Raw genomic sequence first — 25,892 nt, forward strand, 5'->3', positions numbered from 1 at the left:
AAAAAAGCAACATAAACTTATTGTAAAGAGCTGCTGAGGATGAGCATACAGCACACACTTCACAGTAACCTGCATCATTATTAATCATTGTATAAGCAGCTTATTCAGAAAGCCATCTTTAAAGAGATTGTTTTCTTCACATTAGCCTTAGAGCCATAAAGCAGCTTTTCCCATTTGAACTGATGTGGTACTGTATCCATCTTCTGGTTCACAAAAACAGTTTTTTACTGGTATGTTTAAAGCATTATTTGTCATTCTGGAAGAAACAGAGAAATCTCAGCTACTCCTTCAGACTTAAGAAGAAATAAACAGATCAAAATCTACACAAATTTAATTTCGTTCCTTAATTGTACTTGTCCACAGGAGTGGACAAGTGGACTTGTCTGAAATGAGCTGAAGTGTTCATTATTTAACAGCAAGTTCTCAGAAAATGCCTCATAGATACAAATATACAAAATACTGCTAGAAAAATAATAGTACCACAAGATCTTCAAGAAGACGTCATGCAGAAGATTTGCCCAGCTGAAGTTTTGAAAATTTAATAAGCAATTTTGAAATAGATATCTCAATTTAAATTTTAAAAAAGAATCTACATTCATTCTTATCAACTTTAAGACAAGTTCAAACATGGTGAAACACAGGCTTATTGTAATGCTTTAATACTTGATTAAAAAGCTTTCTTGGTTTCAGCAGTGTCATCTTGACACACAGGAACATCACTTGAAATTTTACTTCACTAGGAATTTTGACTTTTCTCTATTTCAGTGTAAAGGGATATTTTTCATTAAAGTTCAAATTCAAATTATGTACCAACCATTCCCAGTAGAGGCCTAGATGGCAGAAAAAGAATTTATAGGCAAGCATTTTTAAAATAAGACTAGTGCTGAAATCCTAGCCTAATGCAAAGCTATTTATTAGGAGAATTGGATAAAAGAGTGACCTACTTGAAGCCATATGTGGAAAAAAATTGGTCTTAGCTCTAGAAAATGTTTCCCCTTTCACTAATAATTTCAGACAGAATAATTCCAAACTCAAAGACTAGGATGATTAGCAGAAACTCATTTCATTAGTCCTTGTCCTACTAAAAAATAAACAGAACATTTTCAGCTGAGGACAAATGGTTATATTCCTGTTCAGATACATACTTAAGCAGTTCTTCTTGAAAAGGGAAGTTGCATCAAAGCTTCAACAGTGCAAACTTCATTTGTCTATTTGACCCTGTTAATGTTTAAAAACAAATCTCTTGTAGGCAAACAGGACAGATGTCAATTACAAGAGAGTTCTATTCCAATCAAAAGTCACTGGGGAATGTACTACTGTAAGTGCATTTATATCCATATAAATTGAATAGGTGCTCACCAATTTACTCCATCTGCTTCTACCCATGCAAAGCGGTATTCATTGACCCTGAGCATCAGCTGCAGACATCCAGCCACACATTGCACATACTGGGAACTCTAGGTGAAAAGAAGAACACATCACTTCTTACCAGAACAGTCAGGTAGTGAGTGCTGAAGTACATTTTCCCTAATTAGGCTTTACTGGCATAAAAGGAGAGAGTTCTGAATATTAAAGAAGTGTTATGCAAGTGATACTAATTTACATTATTAGAACATTTGAACATGCCTTCCTTCAGTATCTATGAATGAATGCTGTCTTCTGATTGAATAAAGTTGCCAGAGCATGTTTTTCTCTCTTTATACTCAATTGTCAGCATTGCCTTCACTAATACTAACCATACATTAATCAGATATGCTGCTGATAAAATGTTGTTTGCTTTTTTCCTCCCTATAAGCCTTTTCCTTGAAAGTCTCATGGTAGCTCACTCACATAATAGAAGATCAAACCTTTCAAACATTTAATGAAGTAAAGAAGTTAGGCAATCCCATATGAAAAGAAGGGAGGCAATAAACAGAATTGAAAATAAAGAGTAACTCATTCTGTGTCTCTCACGAGAGATTTAAGTCCTTTATGTAAAAACTAAGCCTGTGCATCTGGGCTCAAATCATCTAGAACATCAATTTCCCTGTGAAAGTATTCATTTTCACACCCCATGCAAATAAAACAGCTATAAACACACAGACGGCTCTCCCGCTCCAAATACTGCATTAATCTATCTGGATCACCAACCCATTGGACTTGGAGTTTTCTTTTAAAAAGAGTCTGTCATGAAAGCATTGTCTTCCAACACCATTACAATTGAAATTTCATAATAGATTCCAGCTCTCATTTCCTGTATAAAATGCTACAAGTGCATCTCTAATTAACTCTGAAATTAGCCAGGACCTGCTTGAAAATCCTGCATAAGCTAGATCTGAAATCCGAACACTAACGAAGTTAAGACAATACTTACCCACTATAATTATCCTAAAACATATTTGCACTCTGCTGTTCTGGGACCCTGCCATGGCACAGTACATCCATGCAGTGCCACAGTGTAATGAATACTAATTCCTGAGCAAGTCAGAGGAGTTCATGGCTTAATAGTAAGTGGTGCTGTATGCTCTAGAACTATTTACTCTTTTATGGCTATATGACAGAGGGCTGTCAGTCTAACAAAATCTAACACTATGGAACACAGATCTGCACATGAAATATTGAAATACTTCAACTTATATGCCCAGGCCATTGTTCTATGCCCTACCCATAGTCATGAACAACAGTCTTGCATCTTTTCTACTTTAAACCCCAGAAAGGGTAATTTAAGAGTTTTCTCCTCTACAGGAAGCTGTAGAAGCTAACACTTTAAAGCCATGACTACACTTTGAAGAACAACAAATCCCAAGTTAAGTCTTCTGAGAAACTGTGACCACTTTCAGGCTGCAAAACGAACAAAAGACCAAACTGAATTCTACTCCACATTCAAGAACTATTGATAAACTGCCTCATCATGCCACAACACCACAGAAAATCCAGTCAGGATGCATTTGTTATACTGCCACAGTTCATCTCCAAGCTCAGCAGCTTTTACAGCTACATGAAATTCAGTATTTAAAAAAATGTTGATGCAAAAAGGACAATCCGTTTTCCTCTGAATTCAAGCTATTCAGATATGAAAAGCTGACAGCTTTGAAAGCACTCCTGCAATTTTATGCCACAGTGGTTTATGTGCAATATCAGCTTTAATATCTGATGTGCCCTTTTCTGAGTTCTGCACAGCACAACACCCAAAAGCTTGGTTTCAGGTTTCTTCTCCAAGTCCAACAGCTCAATGGTAAACAGACAGTACTGAATCACAGAATCATTTGAGCTGGAAAAGACCTCTATGATCACCAAGTCAGGGACTTAAAATGGTTTGAATATTAAATTTATTTTATATAATTTTTTCAAGTTTTAACAAAGAGAATCCTAGATACATCAACAGCTTTAACAAGACAGGCTAACTTGTAAAATATACACTTCCACTGCCAATATTATATGTGAAATTAGTGTTTAAAAATACTTTTGTTTCTTGGCGCCATCACCTGGCACTCTGCTGTACAGTTCTGGTTCCAAGTACTTCTTATCACTGGCACCAGAAGAGATCTGCACCTTAATCTGAGGAGTGAACATCACCTGCCCAAAATAGCAGATTGACATATTTCAAAGATATACTCACATCACTTGTGGAGACTGCTCCTGTATCCACAGAACCCCCTGTACCACGTAGTTTCTAGGAAAAGAAAAAATAAATATTTAAAATCAGAGTTGTTCTTCACCCTTAAGGAACAGCTGTTACCAAGTTTCTTGCAGTTGTCCAACCTTTCTAGTCATAAAAAAAAAAAAAATTAGAATCTATTAGCTATTTTTCCTGCTTAATATATTACCATAATATATTGTACTTATTTCCCACACATACTTCATGCCTAGAAGAACGTGCTTGGAACTGATCTAGTACATCAGCATTTTTAATTATTTTAAGTGTGGATTTATTCAAGACATTTATTTATGTTAGAATTTGCAAACTGTACTCTTGCATCTTTCCAAAGCAAATTCCAACTTTAAGATTCTCCTCCCAGAGAAAAGAATAAAATTCCTTTTTAATAAGCCCAGTTTAGAAAACCATGAAAAATATACCATTAATAAATCTACTGAATGTTTCTCGCCTCTCCAGAACCCACTTCTACTATAACACTAAGAATACACTTCTACTACAACTACTAGTAGTTCTACCACTCTGTTTTGAAGGAAAAATGTTCAAAAACGAATACAGAGGAGAATGATTCATCTTTGAAGGACAAGCCAGAAGTTAGCAGTTCAAACAGAACTAATACCATAAAAACACTGTCCAAATAAGTCAGGATTTATTCCGTTTCACAACACAGGACTAAAAGTAAAGGCTTTGTACTACAGTAAACTGGAAAAAAAGTTTTTATATTCTGCCATGTTACTTTTCTTCCCAGCAAAAAAACTCTGATAATCCAAATAATAGAAGCAAGACAAAAAAATAAACCCTCATCTCATATTTTCTCAGTGTCCAAAAGAAAAAAACAGTGTTAACCAACAGAAAAGGCAAAAAGCTTTATCATGAATTTACATTTCAAGGACTAGAGTATAAGACTTAAAATACTAAGTTAAAAATTAAGTGCTTGAATTATGAACATTTACCTTCAAAAATTACAAAGTAAAATTTCATGCTTTAAAAAAAACAAAACTAAAAATATACCTCTTGTTTGCACATTTATACATTCATATTCTTGAAAAAAGTTTCCAAAGTTACTGTAAAGTTTAAGCAAAAGTAGCTTTTTACCTGTGAACTAAGCTGAGTTTTAATCCAGTTGAAATAGTAATTCAAATCACTGCCTTCCATAAGCTCCCTCCCCCAAGCAGCCAGTTTGGCAATAATTCTTGCTGCCTGAAAAAGAATGCAATAAACAGATTTTTCAAACACAGCAAATTCAGAATTAAGTGAGAAGTTCTGTAAACTTTGGAAACCAATTTTAGATAAAAGATAGTCCATTACAGAAATCTACCTGTTTTCTATGTAGGGGACTCTTCCTGCCTGTTATCAGTTACCTGCAGCTGATGAAGTTCACAAGGCACCAATAAAGAACTCAGGAAGAGGTAGAGGGAAGCTGTTGGTGGGCTACTGCTGTAGGATACCACTAAAGTCAGAAATCAATCAAAAGCAAGACACTTGATGGCCCAACACATGCAAGCTTGATTTAAGCAATTATGGCATATGCCAATAGTAACATAGTACTGAAGTTTTTTTGTACTTAAACTGAAGGAAGTCATGTTCAAAAAAGAAGTTTCAAGCCCAGAAAAAGAAGAGCAGAAAAGTAAAATGGAAGGTACAATTTAAGAATGAAGCTGGGGAGTAAAAATGTCATCAGGTTAACAATTTTCATGATGCCTATGGCTTTAAGAATACTTAAACAAGAGTATATTTCTACATCAGACTTTCCAAATTATATTTTAAGTAAATCTACGCTGCAGCCTGCAGTTAATTTGCAAAAGCATTTGAGCCAGCTTACATATAAAGAGGCAGTGTAAAAAGAAATTACTGAAGCAGGGGTTCATTTGCACGCACATAGTTCCATGATGCAGTGAGGACACTATTCCAGCCACCTTTCCACCTTACTGCATTCACATGTGCAGCATCACCACCACTGATTCTAAAGGGATTGCAGGCGTGACTCTGGAACAATAATCGCTACACTGTGTATAAAATGTGTCAAATCTCCTTCTTCATGCAAGTAAGTCACCCTAAAAAAAAATCCCTCCAGCTTTAAAACACACGGTATTAGCTCTCTAGTCAACAATTCTTCTGAGTTAAAACTGCTACCTGGCCCCTGAATGAGAGACCATTTACACTTAGCTGAATTTGAGCCTACACAGAGGATGAGTATTTTTCATCAGATGTAACAATGCGGCATCAAAAATCTTCCAGTGTGCATAATAAGGAGAAAAAGAAAATAAACCCAACAAAAATCACACAATCCCAAAACTTGGGTTTGAAAACATTCATGTGCTTTAAAAAAAACATGCACTGTGCTAAAAGGTATATTAAAACAGTAAACTTAGTGGATCCACTTTAAGTGGATTCACTTCATGTAGGATTCTGTGTCTTGTTAAATTATTTGTATATTTTTGCAGTACCTAAAGAAAACAATATCTGAGTAACACAAATCTGTGTAGAGAAATGCTGACCATCAAAATTTCTATACCATATGTTTAAAAAAAATACCATTCCATGGAGACGAAATAGTTTGCACTGCCAGTGTCTAAAAATTATGCTTTACCTGCATATTTGGGCAGTCAGCATTGTCTGACTGCTCAAACTGCAGTTTTGCAGGATGGGTCTTCAGTAGCACTACCACCAAAAAAATCACAAAACAAATTGCATTGGCCAATAAAAACCCCAGCCACCTCCTCCCTCAGCTACATCAAGAAAACTGATTCACATCTATGCAATCAACCAGATTAAATAAATAAATAAATCAAGCCCACTATTTTTCTTGAGAACATGCCAGCTCACTGTTGAAGTTGCAGTACAGCCCCAAACACAGTTGCACTGGCCACACCCCAGGCAAACAGTATGGCTTGCTTGGCATCCTGGAATGCTTGTACATTCTTGTTCTGCACCCACAAACTAATGCAGACCAGGGAGTGGGTTTATAGTTTGAGTCCCTGATTGGACTCTACCGTATCATTCCAGCACAAATATATGAATTCAGAAAAATTCATAGCTGTGCAGTTTTCTCTTCCTCAAGCCATAATACAAATTTCACTGTTGGAAACTGTGGTCTCCACTAGGAATTTACAGTACTGCAAACATATTTTTACCCCACAAGAAAAAAAAACCTGCTGAGATGAAATGTTCAGTTCTAACCACTGACAACAGAAGAATATTAAGATTCCAGAAAAGCAACTCCATATACAGGAGCAGAAAACAGTAATCAAAGCATAGCAGAAACCATACACTGCACACAGCTGTACTGGGTTTGGCTGAGATGGACTTAATTCTCTTCACAGCAGTCCATATGATGCTTTGGTTTAGACTGGTGTCCAAAACAGCGCTGGTAATGTATCAATGTTTTAGCTGCTGCTGAGCAGCACTTGAACAACATCAAGCACTTCTCTGTTTCTCACTCTGCACTTCCAGTGAGTTAGCTGATAAACTGAGCATATGAGAAAATAAGGTTCATCGAGGTAAAGATATTTCCTTTGCACAAGATGAGAACTTAAATTCTAATATTTGTACAGCATTGACTGGCAGTTGTGATAAGAGATTTTCAGGTATGTTTTACTGTACTTGTTCTAAAATCCCTGCTTTTCTGAATTTTTAAAACCTGCCCTAATCTCCTGGAAATAAACCAATGCAAATTAATAATATAACTTTGCTTTTTAAAATGTGGTTAGGTGAAGTTTGTATTAAGAATGACTTGTCTAGACTGCAAGAAGAAAACTTTCCAGTCCAGGCAGAAGTTTAGTTTCAAATTTCAAAATCTCCTGAGGAAAAATAGAACCGGCATTTTTCTCTACCATCTTCAGAGACAGGTTCATTTAAAACTTACCATATGCACAGTGAAGAGATCTTGTCGATTCAACATTGGCAGAAAATAGGACCATGCAGTGTTTTTACCACGTTTTGCATAATCAAAGAAGATGGAAACACGCTGATGATTTTCCTGTAAAAATTGAGAGAGAGGAAAAGATGACTTGTAAAAGCATTCGACATAAAGCAGTTATTTGCTCCTCGGTATGTTGGCATAGATAGAGTGTATCCTGGCTTGTAAGAGCCCACAGAAATTTTTCAGTTAGACTGAAAAAATGACTTGTGGATACAGCTCATTTCAGCACTCTAACATTAAGATTGGAGATTTGGGGTGGAAGAAACAAACCTTGAAGCCTTAGCTGTATCCCAGTACTGCAACACCTTCTTGAGCAAAAACACATATATTCTTCTGAACATGCAAGTGGAGTAAGGCAAATGAGAAACAAGGTAAATACTGTTATTTTTTTAAGAATGACACTACTGTTCATCTAACCAATTATGCTTGAATTAAGTCCATATGAAGTTTGCAATGTACTGCTACTTCCAAGAGTCTGTTGTACAACTTCTTCTACAAGTGAAAACTGAGGGGTGTAAGCAAGCCTTTCCATTCCTCTCAATTGGAAATGAGCTCTTCTCTCCTGATTCAGCAGTTATCTCACGCAACCTGCGTATCTATAAGGGGACACTGCCACCAGAAGTCTGTTCTCCAGGGCTCCTATCCTGAGCCATAAGAGACCACAACTACCTGAGCCTGGGCACTGGGGACAGCCTCTTTAAGTATTTCCCCTAATAATCACTATGCAAAGCAGCTGTTACAGTTCTCTTTACAGCAGGCCAGAGAACAGGTCATACAATCATGAAGGAGGAAGAAAAGCTCTGCTCTTTCCTAATAGCCTAGAATATAGACAGACAGTCCCAAAAAATCTCACATTTGAATTCTTGCCTTTCCTCAAGCATTTCCATATGCTTTCCAGCCAGGCTTCCTGGTGGATTGGAAGCTTTCCTTCTGAAGAGATGTCTTCCCACTGAAGTCCAACTACCACAACCAAGTACACAACTCCTATCAAGGAAGGCAAATGAGAAACTCACAAAAGGACAGTATCTCAGTCTCCACTACCTCGACATTTTAATTTACAGATTCCCCTAGCTAGAAAGGCTTTTCTCTGTCAATTCTGCACCCTGTTGTTAACTCTAGGGACAAAGAAGCAGCTAGGCAAGCCTCCTTATTGGAACATGATCCATTATGCACAAGATGACCTGAATGTATCCATGATTCAAACAGTGGCATCTTGCAGCCTTAGAGATGCAACCAACCCTTCCTTGAAAGCAACAGTGAAAACACAAGTTTTCTCACTTTTACTCTTCCACTTCTCTTCCCCATTCCCCTGCTGCAGAAGTGAGTGAGTAGCTGTGTGGTACTTAGCTGCGAGCTGGGGTTGAACCACAACAATATTGTACCACGTGGGATGCAAACTATTGCCCTGATCACAGACTGGGGAAGCTCAGATGTCCCCAGTTATCTGCCAGTTATAATCCTGACAGTGATCCATTCTCTACATGGCATGCATAAAAAAGCACACAGAAATGTTCTCAAATTTGTTGTACAAACTATGAAATAAATAAAAGTAAGATGTCAGGAACACAGCACCTTTGGTGGAGAGTTTTTACTCTGTGAGGGCTTCCTTGACAAGAAATGGCAATTCAATCAAATAAATCACTATTACCATCTGAATGTGCTAAACATGATAGCTAAGAAAAATCAAAACTTAGTAGATCAGTTTACAACATAAATAAGGAGGAGACAGACAAGTCTGGAAACAGAAATGCTGAAATAATTTCAATTTGCTGTCAGTCAGAAGATTTGTCTCATTTGCTATTAAGGTGCAGGATCAAGATGGAAGAGAAGAAGTGGAAAACTCCCTGCAGCCCTGAAATATGTAGTGTTGTACCTTCCTAGGAAGTTACTGACTACACTGATGAAAAGAAAATTCTGACGCTCTCACATCAACAGCTGAATAATTCAGTAGCCGTCATTTCTGAAGAATCATAATGAAGTTCGGGTGATACTGCTACCTGCACCAACTAGAGTGTAGGTTCTTAAAGATTTCATAAGTAACAGACTGTGCAGTGTGACGAAGCCACTAATACAAAGAATTTTCAGGAATTTATCAGATGAAGACAGTAAGAAACGTTTCCTCAAGGATGGCAGTATGTTAACACTCTCCACCTTCAGAAGTAAGCAGAATGGAGACCAAGTTGAGACCAAGTTTAATATCCTACTCTTGTAAGGCACTGTTGTCCACAGCTACAAAGAGCTGTATGTTACACTGAATTAAAAGTTCCTCATTTATAATCAAACCATAGAATTTCAGAACATGTTGTCCCAAACAACCTATGTTGGAAACCTGAAGCTGCAGAAACTACACCTACTCGCTGAGAGTAGCCATATTAACACTTTCAAAGGAAAAGCTTCAACAACTTCATATCCTCCCTATACCACAGGAAAAGGCTGAGGTCACAAGTCACAGAATTTTTGAATTGTTTAGGTTGGGAAAGACTTTTGAGATCAACCATTAATCTAACACTGACAAGTCTACTACGACATAAGCCGATGTATCAAATAAAAAAGTATTTAGAATAAAATTCTGCAAATTAAGAGCACATAAAATGAAACTACTATACAACATTAGCTTTAACAACCAGGTTTTGAATTAAACAGTTGAGAACCAACAGACAAGTATAAAAGTTTGTTTTATTTCCAGAATTTGAATATAATTCAAGCTAAATTACCCTTATAACTTTAAGTCTAACATTTAATCTCTGAAGACGGGATCTGAAAATTTAACAGAATATTTTTAACATAGTATGACAAACATCTGAAAATACATTAATTACACTAAGGAAACATTCAAGCATGCATTTAAAGACTTAAAAATAATACAGATTATTGACCTACTTGCAGCATATCATCAACCATAGTCAGAATGTACTGAACAGTCTGTTCCTTGGAGATATGAGTCATCAAGTTTATAAATGTTTTAGCACACTAGAAAAATAAAAGAGACATTAAAATTAATATTAGCAATTGTCTTTGTTCCTTTTGATAATATAAAACAGGATCTTATTAATTCACAGTTAAGTCTTACATAAGCATTGAGCATCCCAACATCTTATTCAATTGCAGTAAGAGATGAATACATTTGACATTATCTCACAAAGAAAATTTTCTGTCATATTGGTTGCTATCCTTTACAAATTGTTTTATGGCTTTCAAATTAAATAAGTACTTGCTAGTGAAAGTCACCAACTGCTTAGTTGCAAGTTAGATTAGAAAAGTCTCCCTCTCCTTTTTTTTTATGGTAGTGAGACCAAATAAAATGACAGAACAGCAACTAGGAGCACAAAAAAGTTTCAGCACTTTGAATGGAGGGAGGAAGACTGGTAACTACTCTGTTCGCTTACTATAATCTTTGTAGAAAAATCTCTGTTCATCTTTGAAGAATGTTACAATTTCAGCAACAGGCTGAAATAGTTACAACATTACTTTTTACACTTCCTCCTCCCCCTTCAACAAATTCAGGTAAAACTGAAAGAAAACTGAATGTTGAACTGCTAAATTGTAATTATGTAGTGACATAAAAGTTACACCACATATGTTTTTGTTACTATGCAAACCGTGATCCATTAGATAACAGTAACACACTACAATTTGGAGAGAAGAGAAAAACAAAGCCAAAACAAACTGCCTAAAACTAAAGTAGAAAAAAACACCATAAATGTTTGCGTGTTGAAAGCATCAACTCTTCACCTTCCTGCCTGCCTCTCCCAATCCTCTTGATGTCTGACATCTGTGCTAGAACCTCAGGCCAAGATTCTACTGATTCAAATGTTATTAAAGTGTCTTCGGGCATCCTGCCCGGTCTCCATAAGGGCAAAGGGCCAATTCAGTCCTGAATCAGCTCTGTCCAATGCAAAGTCCTCATATTTTACCATGCCTAAAATGACATGAGACACCCATGTCTAACTGAATCCACCTTAGCAGTCAATGGACTTCAAGCTGTAACTAAATTATAATTGCTTAGCTAACTAAGCAGTAATCTAACTGGCAGCAGCTGTCATCAATAAACTATAAAGAAAAAAATCTCAAAAGAAATTACTCAAGTGTACATGATTAAGTAAACTGGGATGAGGGAAGACTTGAGCTAGTTTGTCCCACAACAAAATCAAAGGCAGATGACATTTAACAATTATTTAGTAGGTTTAAAAATAATGAAGTAACATCCAACCCATACCTAAGGAAAAATAAAAGAATCATGATAGCAAGCTTTACACTTATTCCAGAACATCTTAACTGTATGCATATTAACAACAATAAAATAAGAGTAGATATGAAAATTTCATTCGTCCCCAAAAGAGACTTTATTAAAAGAAAGTTACTTGATTGCCTTCTGTTTGCAACAACTCCTGTTTTTCTTCTGGATTTCTTTTCTGTTCAAATCTTTGAATAAATTCACAGTCTTCACCTGAAATCATCTGACCTCTGAAAAACAAAACATTAAACTGTAAGTAACATGAATACTACGTTGGAAATAACTGTATTGGGTTCACACAGCAAGGTTTTGTTAGTAGGTGGCTGCTTGGGTGGCTCCTATGAGAAGATACCAGAAGTGGGCCCCATGTCAGAGAGCGAGTTCCAGCCAGCTCCAGAACAGACCCACCATAGCAGCACCTCTGTGATAACGTATGTAAGGAGTAAAAACTGCTGTGCAACTGCAGCCATGAGACAGGACTGAGAACATGTAAAAGAAACAACTCTGATGACTGTCAGATCAATGCACAAGGAGGGAGAGGAGGAGATCCATGTGCCAAAGCACAGATTCCCCTGCAGCCTGTGGTGAAGACCATGGTGAGGCAGCTGTGCCCCTGAAGCCCATGGAGGTCCTAGGTGGAGCAGAGATCCACCTGCAGTCCATGGAGGACACCCATGCTGGAGCAGGCAGATGTGCCTTACAGGAGACTGCACTCCATTAAGGTTTTCTTGCAGGACTGCATGGCCTCAAGGGCCTGGAGCAGTACATCCCTGGAAGACTGGAATCTGCAGAAAGGATCCATGCTGGATGAGTTTGTGAATGACCATAACCCATGAGTGGGACACCTCAGGATGGAGCAGGGGAAGAGTGTAAGAAGGAAGGTGCAGCATAGATTGTTACGAAATTACCACAGTCTCCATACCTCATTCACCTACACCACTCAAAGTAAGAAGGCAGAGAAGATGAAGCAAAGTTGAGCCTGAGAAGAAGGGAGGGGGTAGGAGGTTGTTCTTATATTTTTTTCCTATTTTTTCATTAACCTACTCCATTTAATCAGTAATAAATTAATTTCCCCAAGTAGAGCCTGTTTTGCCCATGACAGTAAGTGGTCCGTGATCTCCCTGTCCTCACACCTCAACCCCAGAGTTTTCTGTCATGTTTTTTCCCTTGTTATTTTGAAAGAGCAAGTGTGTCCTGTCCTGATGGACACCTAGTGACCCATCAATGTCAACCCACCATACAAACCTTGTTTCCTTCATCTTGAGCTATCATATAATCATAAAATAGTTTGGTTTGGAAGTAACCTTGAAGAGCCCAATCCAACCTGGCCTTGAACACTTCCAAGGATAAAGCAACCAGAACTCTCTGGGGCAACCTGTTTCACTGCCTCACCAATCTTACAGTTAAGAATTTCTTCTTAACATCTAATCTAAACCTGCCCTGTTTCAGTTTAAAACCATTGCCCATTGTTCTGTACAGCCATACTATATGCCTGTACAAAAAAGTCTCTCTCCCTCCTTTTCATAAGCCCTGTACAGGTACTGGAAGGTCTCCCCAAAGCCTTCTCTTCTCCAGGCTAAACAACTCAAACTCTCTCAGCCTGTTTTTGCAGTAGATGTGCTCCAGCCCTCTGACCATCTTGGTGATCCTGCTCCAACAGGTCTGTGTCTTTGTTGTGCTGAGGACTGCAGAGCTGGATTCAGCAATTCAGGCAGGGTCTTGCAAGGGCAGAGTAGAGGGCATTCAGTATCAATCACATCACTTCACCAGTGCTGTAGCCCACAAAAACTGTAACGAGCTCCTTCCTGCAAAGGGTCTCATTTACAAAATTTAAAACTAATGGTGCAGTAATCTCTCAGAAGTCTTCCCTATGCATCACTTCTGAACAGCACTCTCTAAATAATTTTTAAACTTCCAGGGACTGAATGACATGTCAGTGATAAGAACTGAATTACATACAGCTAGCATGTTATGCCAAAATGATAATACATAACATGAATAACAGTCTAATCCAACCAAGAAATAAGAGCTGAAAAACAAAATTACTTGTTACTTTAAGTTTGCTGTAAGCACTGAAGAAAACTGTAAGGAGAACAGAGATCATGGTTCCTAATTTATTTTTAGCTTTCACTGATCACATCTTGAGTTTTAAAACTGATATGCATGCAAGTTCATCCAAACACATAGCAAGGGGGCTTGATATAGTGACTAGCTGTGGACACCTATAAGAGAACAGATGTCTATCTAATCTTCTTTTCAACTTAATATCCAAATGGTTACTGCCATCATCAGTGCCATTTCAGAAAGCTGCAGACTCAGCTGAAGAGTCAGACAGACTTGCAGAACACTACCGAGTTTTTTTTATAACACAGAAATAAAAAAACTTGTCAAAATAGTATGGTCAGGTACTCTTCAGGTAAGAAAAGTAATTTTAAATCAAGTAATCCTAAAAATATTCAAGATTTTAATTGGTGACTAGCTTTACTAGGCAATACCAGGAGGGCATCAGGAAAAAAGAAAATCATGCACAGTCACAGGGGATGAAAGCATGAGACATTCCTGCTTCAGTTATTTCCAAGACTCATCTCCTCTTAATATTTCCACTGAATGAAATGCCTCTTCCACTTTGCAAAACTATGTAGCATGGACTCTTCACCCATCTTTTCCATATTCAAGGTCAGTTTCCAGATGTTCCATGACTAGAGATTACATTAAAATCATTGCAAACTTTGCAGAAGTGTTCACTTTTTTTTTTCCCAACTGGCTCACCTGGATTCTTGAAATAGCAAAGTAAGACCTACAATGTGTTCTTTTCTTTCCTCTTACTTAAATGATTATGGCTTGAGTATGGCCTCATCACAGAGCCATCTTTTATCTATTTACTATCAAGCAAAGAACATAAGTAGTCCAGTGCCATATGTGCTCCTCCTGTATTCCAGCTGCTTTGTTACAGATATCTTCATATGCACTGAGGAAGGGCAATCAAGATTTAGTAGAAGGAAGATTCCTAGAGCCAGTGGTAGGCTAGTCCTTGCCCAACTTCTGCAAAAACTTAAATAGATGATAGATTAATCATATGTGATTGGCCAATGATGACCATGCTGCTACCATGCCTTTTAGACTGACCTACGTTCTTTCTTGCCTATTAAGGTGGATTTAAATAGTTACAGAAAGAGATGGACAATTCATCTGCCACAAATGCTGAATTTAAAGACCCATAACTAGAAGCCTCTTTCGTTTCAAATAATGTTGACCAAGCCAGGGATTCATGGATCATACTGATAAAAAAGTAACCAGATAAGCTGCTTGTTTACAAGAATATTGCCATTTACAAAACACTTCAAAAATGACCTACGATGAACCCTTAATTTTCAGCTTTAATGTTGGAGAAAGCCTCAGTCCATGAAGAGAGATACTTCTTTACAGTCAAGCTATTAAAAGAGGTCTGCCACCTGCAAAGGAAAAAACGCTTTCAAGCTTTTGCTTTCATCCTACATTAGGCCACAGGAAAAAAAGAAAAAAAGATGTGGGGATTGATATTGTTGTAAGGAAAAAAAAAAAGACATTAAAGTTTATTCTTTATCGCTTTGTTAGTACCATTCAAAAATATATCTTCCAACCCATACAAAACATTACAAGGGATCTGACAGCTTTTTAAACAAGCTGTTAATATTTTATCAAGGAACTCATACAACTGATAAATAGTTTTAGTAATTTCAAATGCATCTATTTCCATTCATCTCATTTTAAAACTGAAATTACTGATTATACAGTAAACCTTACACAGTGGAGGGAGGGGTAAGAAAAACTAACCAAAAATCATGAGAAAGTGCAGAACAGCCTCAGACAGCTGATACTGAGTCCCATGATGCTATTACACATTTTCCTCACCCCCTCTTCAAAGCAACAGAAATTTCCTGGCACCTTTCAGCAAACAAGCAACCAAAGCCTCCATCTTTCTTCTTAGCAGCCATTTAACTTGTTATTTTCCAGGACGTGTCTACAGTCTTTTGCCAAGTTAGAAGTCACTTTGAGCTTCTGTGTCCTGGTTTCAGCTGGGATAGTTAATATTCTTCCCAGTAGCTGATACAGTTCTGTGTTGCAGATCTAGTAAGAATTTTTTTTTTTTCTCTCTTCCTTTTCTATCCTATTAATGTCCCTTTATCTCAACATGTGAATTTCCCCCCTTTCTCTCCCTCCTGTCCAAGTACATCAGGTTTAGGACAGGAGCCCTGTAAGCACCTTTCAAAGCTCTGTTCCCGGGATACCAAGAGCTGCCTTTGAGAGCACTTCCAAGAGGAGACAAAACTGAAACTCAAGGATTCAGAAAACATGAATTTGCGAGACCGCCATTTTTAAATCTGCCTGATCGCTCAATATGACTCAGAAGCTTGTGATTCCTTCTTTGTGCATTTCCTCCATCAACTCTTGTTCCTTTTTTTTTGTTTGTTTGTTTGAATGATTTAACAAAAGACACTCTGGAGGTTAGTGTATTTTTGTTTGGTTTTTACTTTGTCTTGGGTTTTTAATATAAAAAAAATTGACTATATATGCAGCAAATATGAAGCTCATATATAAAACCATCATATCAAGGCATAATTTATTTTATCCACATATCTGCAGTACTTTGTATGTATCTAAAGACACTAAATTTATCCAACTGCTCAACAGTTTTAGCACTACAAAATTAAACCAGTAAAACAGAATGAATGTACTCTTCAAGACTCAATCAGATTTGAGAAAAAAAAACCAAAACAAAACAGAAGAAAACCCCCACATACTACAAATTAGGAAACCTCTATATTTCCTCTAAGACAAGACTGACTTTTAAAGTCTGAGATATTTAACCTGCTTTAGAAGATTCTTCCACTACCAGGAAAATAGAACAGATATTTTAGCATCATAATTCACAAACATGCATGTGAGATACTTGAAAACACACAGGAAACTATGTACAAATTAGCCATCAAGTATCTCATCTGATTAAATATACAGTATTGTCAAATGCTGTGTGTCTAGAAACCTACAGTGCAGTAAGGTGCAAGTTAAATGCTGAAGCAAGTTCAATTTCTCACAGAACTCATTTGCGACCCTAAGAAAGCAAACCCAAACCTGCTTCAAGCAAGCCAACACCCTCCCCTGGCATTCTGACACCCTGAGGCAAATGCTGAAAGCAACCACACAGAGCAAAACAGCAAATGCCTTTTTAACTCAAGGAGGGCACCCACACCTCTGAACTGCAACAAGTCTCAAGATCCAAAGGCAGCAAAGTCCATACAGAACTAATAGCTTCCAAAGACGGACCCACACATCACTTTCCACTGCTATAAGCTTTGTTACTTTCTTCTCCCTCAGACACGGACCCCAGCTGGAATCCAAGACAAAGAAAATATAAATTTTAGCACCAGGAAACAAATAATCTTTCTCCTGATTTTGTAAGGAGCAGTAAACACACAAGCAAGCTGACAAATGTTATAACAGTATATAGAAAAAAAGATCAAAAGTCAGCAGTTGTGGTGGTGTAGTTTGATATTTAGTTTACAGTTACAACCTTCAGAGATGGAATAAACACTGTGTCAGTTAATCTTTAGTTTGAACTGACTCTACAAGGAAAGTCAGGCTACTGAAGTCTGACCAGCTACAATTAAGCCATTTTCCTTTTGCACTGAAGAACAGAGAGAGGAAAAAAGAACTTCAGAACGCCCTTAGGTGTGACCCGGAGCCCAGTGCTGTTACAAGTGATGCAATCTTTAAAGCACCTTGTACACCTCTGCCACAGGCAGAGGAGAAAAACACTTCATCAGAATTTCTTGCGAAGTTCTCCAACTTCAACTGTCTCAGTATTACAGTTTCTGCCTCTAGTTCAAGAAGCATAAATCATGTTTAAGAAGCAAAAATCATTTCACACCTTAGCTGGTGTGTTAACTTAGGGAAAACAAAAATATTTCCTTTAATTTAAAAACATCTGATGAGCTGAAGTAATCCCTTCATATATATTTATATGCAAGTTTACCACAGTAAGTGCACAGACAATCAGAATAAGGAGCTCAAAAGAAAGAGAACTGTCCTTTCAAGCACCCCATTTTCCTTCTCCATAAACCAGACCAAAACAAACCACCCTGACCTGCCTCTAACAGGTGCATCAAAGAAAGTACTTTCCACTCATTTAATAATGTGCTTCATTCCAGAAATGAATCAATATAACTGCACTGATTGACTTTCCAAGAAATCCCTTAAAGCTCAGCCTCAAAGACACCATCACATCCAAACCTGTCCATTATAAAAAATGACATGTCCAAATTAAGGTATGAATTTATTTCCTTTGGAAGCATCAAAAGTTCTGCTGATGTTTTTCAACAGCTCACTATAAGGAAACTCCTCAGCCAAAGAAGTAGTTACCTTCAAGAAGCTCCACAATCCCTCTGGCATCATTTAAGTCAATCCTTGAAGCCAGCTTAGCCAGACATCCAGGCTGTTATCAGTAAATATGAGATACAAAACTTAAATTTATTTCAGAGCAATAATAAAGAGGACACACTGTTATTGACACACAAAGGACACCAAGCATCAAAAAGCCTCACTCATCCTCTCATAGGATCACAAACAATAGCCAGATGCACTATAATAGCCTCCAAAACCTAGCTAATTCCATGAGAGGAAATAACTAGTTTATTGTTCCTTCATAGATTCCAGAACAAAACCAAGTCAAATTCTATAGGTAAAATCCAAAAAAGGACCCTGCCCTCTGATCAAAAGAAATTACATAAATATTTGCTACCAGATTTACAAATAAAACTCCCCGTTTCATATACCACACCAGAGAGAGAGAATCCCAAGTACTAATTAAAATGATTAACAGCAGACCACACAGTAAATAAAAAAACTACTACATAAATTTAACTCCTTGTCAAATACAACCATTCCCTAAACCAACAAAAGTAACAGATTTTTTTCACCAGCCCTATAGAAACACCAGAGAAGCAGTGAAAGAATCTCATATTCATTTCCATGAACAGTGAACAAGTGTACTCCCACTTTCATCCCAAGTAACTGCAAATTCACTGCCACTAGGACAGAAAAGTAACTGATGTCCAGGTATCCTTGGGACACACGTCCTGTCTCACAGATAGAAGGGCATACAGTTACAGCAAAAGCCACTTAAGACTGTTTGAGAAGTGCTTGGGAGCTGCCAATGTCAGTTTACCACCCCAACCTTTCTCTTTCACCTGCAAAGACACTGAGTACCAAACTCAGCCAGGAACTGATCCAGCTTAAGAATAGCCTAGCAAAAAAAAAGTTTTCTCAGAAGATCAGTTCCTTTATGCAGATTTATCCTGCAGATATACAATCACATCAAAAAGAATAATGTATTCTTGGGAATTTAATGAATGGAATAAGCAAGTTTGAAATACACAGGACAGGACAAAGCAGATTAGTAAGATTCCACCGGGTTAGCATTTCTCAGCTCACATGAGTACAGTTTTGCAAGGTTATATAATATATTATATATAAATATGTACCACACCAATCTGAAAAATAGCTGTTTTTTCTGACTTGGTATAATGTTGATAATCAGAAAGCATCATCAGTATGGTTTGTACCTCTACAAGCATGAGGATTTCTGCCACTTTAGTTACAAACCAATTAACTATAAAATAATTTGCTGTTATAAACAGTAATTTACACTTTGTCAATATTTCTTATACCCACCTGTCACAAGGAACAGGCTGCAAGAATGTTTCATTTCACTTCAAAGTACAAGTGGAAGTCTGTTTCTTCTCCCTGTTTCTTCCCTCACCCATAAAACTTTTCCTCAGCTTGTCTCTGCAGCCTCTCAGGACAGTACTTCTCTTGCTTCTTCTAGTGCCATCACATCCACGCAAAAGGAAACACTAAACTTGCCTGGAACCACAGCACAGCTCTCCCCAGACTGAAGTATTCGTTTCAGCCTATTCCCTGATTTACTTGCTTAAGTAGTCCTCCAGAATTCATGTTCCTTTACTTAAGGTACAGCTTCTTCTCCTGGATTACCACTCCAGTTTTGCTAGTACAATTTGTATTCCCACAAAAAGCCCTTCAGCAATAAACATACCATACCTACACTTAAGACAATTATTACTGTAAACTCTTCTTAATTTAGCAGTTATCCACTAAGGCTGAAATTGAGACTGGTATTTGAATTATCAGGAAAAAAAAAAAAAAAACAACAGTTTTACCACACATTTGAGCAAGCCTGTACTATTTGCTATTGCAGCATTCAGTTGACACAAGTAGAGTTCCCCTTCTGGTAATAAGTCACAAGGAAATTTTCCACAGCCACTTCCATTTAATGTAGACTTTTTCCAACTACTTCCATGTAGACAAAACACTCTTCACTGCAACATAATGCACCACTGTAGCCTAAAATCTCAAGAAGTCTAACACTTAGAAGGGGAAAAGCATGTGGAAATTTTTTACTTACTGGAGATATGACTGCCAGTTTACTTTGTTTGCCCGAACTTCAGCAGCTTTGGCAGCAATGATGTTTGTTGGGACAGCAGCATCTACAGCACCTCGGATATCCATCTTGACTGATAATTAAAATGCACCTAGAAATGCAAATCAGATTTGAGACCTCTTATTAAACAGAAGAGTATTTGTCCAATATTTTAAAGAGATGAAAAGAAGAATCTGTTTCCAGGTGTCCCATTCCTTAACACTGTACTAGTTCGTTTCTGAAAAAATCCAAGTTTCATAAAGTATTTAAAAGGTGGCTTATTGGAAACAAAAATAAGCCATAGCTACACACTCATCTGTAGCCACTAATAAGCTAAAAATAAGACACAGACCATTACTAAAAAAATCCCAGTCTTGTGAATCCTTAAACAATGCAACTAAGTTACTTGAATTGAGGTGACTCTTCTGCATCATCCAAGTAGCCCTACAGATAAAAGAACTTGTCTTCTTTCCAAACCTGCTTTCCAGAGTTAAAATTCAGTGTATAACCTCCCCACCTCACACATTAGGACTGATTTACTTCAGGTCTAGGAATATTTAGACATTAGAAACATGCAAACTACAACATCAGGGAGGAAAAAAAACCCGTAAGTATATAAATTAAAACCATGCTACACAGACTTAACAAGAAAATAAAGATCATTAATGTACAGAAAGCAAACTGAAAAATAAATACGAACAGAAGCTCTTTATCAGGATATAGCACATTACCACAGATAGTGACCTTCACCACTTCTTTCCCCTTCATTTATGGTTTAAATCTCCACCTGACTTTGATGCCAAAACAAGACTGTGTTGCCAGAGACTCCAGATCCAGCTAGAGCTAGAATTCCTTACAACCTGAACTGTACCCAGCCTCTCCACACAGCCTGTTTCTGGACTGTTCTGGCCCCCTTGCAGACCAAGCAAGAGCAGACTGGCACATTCAGGTCAACTCCTCGCAAGCACACCCTGCTTTTATGACTGAATGAGAACGCAGTTCTAACAAAAGCAAGCAAAAATTAGGAACTATCCTGGGCAAACGGAGGAGGACAAATGCCCTCCCTCTGAAACCACTTCCATGGGCACACAGGCGGCACCACTACGTCCTTCAATGACCACTGAAGGTTCGCAGGCTCTGACCCACCCAGAGCCATTTAAACACCACCCGAGGGCAGAGTCGGTACCAGTGGTTTCAGGAGCCGCAGTCAAGCGGCAGAAGCAGAGAGGCCCTGGGGCAGACCAGGCACGGCCCTGCCGCTCCCTGCTCCGCTCGGGGCCCGCAAAGTCCCCGCCAGAGCCGTGAGGCGGCACGGCCCGACCCCGGCACCCACCGCGCCAGGGCCCGGGGCAGCTCGCACTCACCGCAGCGGCGTGCCGGCGGCGGAGGCCGTGCAGGGCTGAGAGAAGGACGCAGAGGGAGGGATGGAGGGAGGAAGAGCGAGGGGAGCCGCGGGCGGCCCGGGCAGCACCGCGCACCCGCCGGCCCCGCGCTGCCGCCGTCATGTGACACCGCTCATGTGAGCGCGACGGCGGCCTGCGAGGGACATCCCGCGCCTGCGCGCAGCCAGTCGTCTGGCTGTATAAACCTATTTAGAGCGCATAAATATTCACGTTTGTAGATACCTACACGTGTCATAGAGACATAGAATGGTTTGGATTGGAAGGGACCTTCAAGATCATCTGATTCCAACGCCCCAAAGGCTGGCATTCCGGGCTGAGGGCACATTGCCAGGTCATGGCGAGCTTCTTGTCGGCCAACACTCTCAAGTCCTTCTCCTCAGAGCTGCTCTCAATCCATCCTCTGCCCAGCCCGTGTTTGTGTCTGGGATTGCCCTGACCCACAGGCAAGTCCTGTGTGTGCGTGTATGATTTTACACAGCAGATCTGATCCCGTAGATCTGGGCAGACAAAGCATGTGCCCACAGGTGCCCACCTGTGCTGGTCGCAGAAATGGCTCCACTTTTCCACAGGGACAGCACGAGGCTGGCTGGGAAGGAAACTTGAGGCTAAAGGCCCAAGTGTTTCAGAAGCTATGGGCTTAAGTTTTTATGTTTCTAAGAAAAAAAATCTCAGTGCACTCATTTGCTGAGTGTGATTTTCCAGTCATACCGTGCTGAAGCGCACAGACGTACCACTCCTGGTCATAAATTATCCCAAAAAGGATTTCTGCTAACATATAAGGAGAAAACAAAAATAATCAGGGTTTTTCTGCGTGAGCAGATCAAGGCAGCCAATGCAGAGCTCCCTTAGAGCTGGTCTACTGCTAACTTAATTTTTCTAGGGTCTCTATATTTTCCATTTAGAGGATACACTGTTCTTTAAATTATGCCTGGCCAGTATCTCAATAGGTGGGGGAGTTTTTAACTCCAGGACAGTTGTCACTGTGGCACTGAATTATACTTCCTCCATAGAATTACAGAATTTTTCTTTTAGAATGGGTCTTCCTTCATGCCACAAAAAAACCCTGTTGGTTTCTTCATAGCAGAAGCGTAAATCCCAGGTACAGTCCAAGTAACATTTGCATGTCTTTGTGCTTCATCAGAAGAAAGCTCCCTAAGCACTGTGCACACTCTGTGTCATTTAGTCTGTAATAAATGCATCCATGAATGTGATTCCATGGATTACCAAATGTGTGGGATTTGGAGGTTCAATCTAAAAAATTTGTGTTCTTGCATATTGCTTACTCACAGTGTTTAGAAATGCTGGCACAGCTCCCAATCCATAGCATAGAAATCTCCAGACAATTTTGAAAAATCTGTTACTTTGAAAGTTTATTTGAATCTGATTTTTGCTTCATAGATGAGAGTTAGAACTTGGCCTTATTTTAACCAGTTCCTCTTTTAAAAGAGTGTTTGTAACTTCAGTCCTGTGGCATTCAGTATTTCCTGCTTCTGCTCTGCCTGTTTATGGCATGTCTCACTTGCCACTCCTTTTGTGTCTGGCATCGGGCCTCTGGAATAAACATATTTACCTTTTCCACAGTCGTTTCAAATCACATTACCCATGATGGCTCTACCCATTTCATAAAGAAACAGAAGCCAAAGGTCTTGCAAGATAAACAGAACAAGGCTTGAAGCATTTGAAATGCAACTTGCTTAATGAGGGCTTGCGCTGGTTTTGGCTGGGATTGAATTAGTTTTCTTTATAGTGACTAGCACGAGGCTATGTTTTGATTTGTGCTGAAAACAAATCATGTTTTCATTACTGCTGTGCAGGGCTTGCACAGCACCAAGGCTTCTTCTGCTCCTCCCTCCGCCCCACCAGTGAGAAGGCTGGGGGTGCACAAATAGTCTGGACAAGACACAGCCAGGACAGGTGACCCCAACTGACCAAGGGGATGATCCCACACCACATGGCATCATGCTCAGCATATAGAGCTGGAGGGGGAAAATGAAATTAGGGGAGATATTTGGAATTATGCTATTTGTCTTCCCAAGAACCTGTTATGCCTGATGGAGCCTGACTTTCCTGGCGATGGCTGAGCACCTGCGTGCCAAAGGGAAATGGTGAATTAATCCCTTGTTTTGCTTTGCTTGCATGAGTAGCTTTTGCTTTCCCTATTAAACTGTCTTTACCTCAAACGACAAGTTTTGTCACTTTTACTCTTCCATTTCTCTCCATTCCATGGGAGAAAGCGAGCAAGCAGCAGCGTGGTGCCTGTTTGCCAGCTGGGGTTAAACCACAATACTTCAGATGCCTGCACAGTGATCCTAAAGCAGTCAGCACATCAGGCTCTGCTTCCATGAAACTTCCTCATTCTCCACAATGATGCTTCTGTCCAAACCCCAAACTGTCCTAGCACTGAAAACACTGATGACTGTGCATTCTCTTACCTGGGCCAAGTATGGTATTCTTCTGTCTTCACCCTTCCAAGCTCAGTTCAATAGTTTAAGCAAACCCTTGAAAGCTGGATCAGCACCTCTTATTGCATATTTCCAGCTAGCAGTTCTAAGACACAGAGAGAGTTGCTCCTCACCATGTGCCCCTATGTCTAGCAGGGTAATATCCTGAATTCTTGCTTAGAACATGCAAAGCCATTTCTTCTGCCAGGGATCACTTATTTCAAGGAAATCATCCAAAATGCTGTAATCTTCTTTGCCCAGCATATTTCTCCCAGCCCTTTAGCACACTTCTGGCTCAACCCAAGAGTACTACAGTGCATTGTCTGAACCTGAGTACAGGTATGCACAGGATCATGGTTCTCTCACTTCTAGTTCCTGCTTCCAATATTGTTTCAGTACCTTACTGTAAGCAGAAAATAATAATTCATGGCTTCAGTTTGGTGCCCCATGTGATCTCTTGTTCAGAATATGCATCAGGTCATCAGTGGCCTTTTTTTAATAGCAGACTATTTTTTGCCGAATTCCACCACCTGCAAGAGTTTATCAACATCCATTCAGCCTGGAGTCTGGCTAAAATAAGATGGATTGCTATTTACAGTCAAAATTTTGATACTACAGCAACGTAGTCATTTGTCTGTAGGAAAGAAATTTCAAAATGTGTGATTTAACATTTGACTTCATAAATATCATACTCTGGCTTTACTTTTCATGTCCCAGGCTGTTTAGAGGCTACAGAAAAAAATATTTCCCTGTAACTTTTCTGTAACCTTGGAGTGAGGCATGGTTGAAAGTATGCATCTTAGCAGAATGCAAAGCAGAAATGCAAAGACTTAGACTTAGCAGAAATGCAAAGAGAGGAGAAATAATTGTAATAGTGGTTACATTTTCTTTTTTTTTTTTTACAGATTCTAGGGGGTATTTAAGGAACTATGACGGTAAGCATGACATCTGTACAAGGCAAGGTAATAGAATTTCTAGCAGAGGAATCAAAGTAGTGAACCCAATGTGCCAAGTTAAAGATTGCAAACAATTAATTGTTCCTGACTATACCTGTATCGAGATATATTTAATTTACATGTTCTTCTATGCCATGCAATGGAATAAAGGCAAAACATTAACACAAAGTTAACTCAGCACTGTAAGGGACAGTCATGTCTCACACCTCTGCAGGGTTCTTCAAGCATACAGACAAGGTGTGTAAGGTGTGGAACTCCATCCAACTCTCCTAGGTTAAGAGGGAGAGTGCGGGCATTGATTCATAAATGAGAATTGTTTTGCACATTCTCTTGAATGAGACACATACAGAAGAGGGTAGGAAGAAATTAGCAGCTTTCATACTACAGAAGAGTCTTCAACAGAGTGCAAAAAGCATCTGGTTAGAATCTGTTCTGTTCAGCACACTCAGAAGTGTTTGAGAAAGGACATATACAATAGTGTCATATACAATCATACATCTACTACACAATAGTGTAGTGGAAACTTTGCTAGTGACAGTGTTTCTCCTTTGACAAATGCACAGAGGAATTGACCACCTTGTCAAAGGGTGGTGAGTAGGCTACCAAGATGTGGTCTTATCCACCATTTTCAAATACTTGGGCACATCTGAAAATTTTCACCAGTGTGAGTCCCATCAGACAGTCTGTGTGAAGGAACTTCATTGCATTGCAAGGGAAAGCTTTGAGAAAGGAAAGAATTGTACAGATTTTACAGGAGCCTGTTTTGTGTGCCTGTCACTGCTATGACAGCAAAAGGCAATTCTCAGCAACCAGTACAAACCCATCC

At 38.9% G+C, this 25,892-nt stretch overlaps 1 protein-coding gene across 1 annotated transcript in view; it reads right to left on the reverse strand.

Annotated features, from left to right (window-relative positions):
* Window positions 1-21,804, reverse strand: part of ATP6V1H (ATPase H+ transporting V1 subunit H) — a 45,811-nt gene extending 24,007 nt beyond the window's left edge. Inside the window, exons 1-8 of the mRNA XM_002197557.6 lie at window positions 21,631-21,804; window positions 20,252-20,378; window positions 11,918-12,020; window positions 10,437-10,526; window positions 7,500-7,613; window positions 4,730-4,834; window positions 3,599-3,652; window positions 1,360-1,457 (exon numbers count right to left, since the gene is read on the reverse strand). Of these exons, the coding sequence (XP_002197593.1) occupies window positions 1,360-1,457; window positions 3,599-3,652; window positions 4,730-4,834; window positions 7,500-7,613; window positions 10,437-10,526; window positions 11,918-12,020; window positions 20,252-20,355 (668 nt within the window). The 5' untranslated portion in view covers window positions 20,356-20,378; window positions 21,631-21,804. The remainder of the gene's footprint in view (window positions 1-1,359; window positions 1,458-3,598; window positions 3,653-4,729; window positions 4,835-7,499; window positions 7,614-10,436; window positions 10,527-11,917; window positions 12,021-20,251; window positions 20,379-21,630) is intronic.
* Between the last annotated feature and the right edge of the window lie 4,088 nt (window positions 21,805-25,892).

This window comes from Taeniopygia guttata, chromosome 2 (genome assembly GCF_048771995.1).
Source record: "Taeniopygia guttata chromosome 2, bTaeGut7.mat, whole genome shotgun sequence".
NCBI classification, from domain to species: Eukaryota; Metazoa; Chordata; class Aves; order Passeriformes; family Estrildidae; genus Taeniopygia; species Taeniopygia guttata.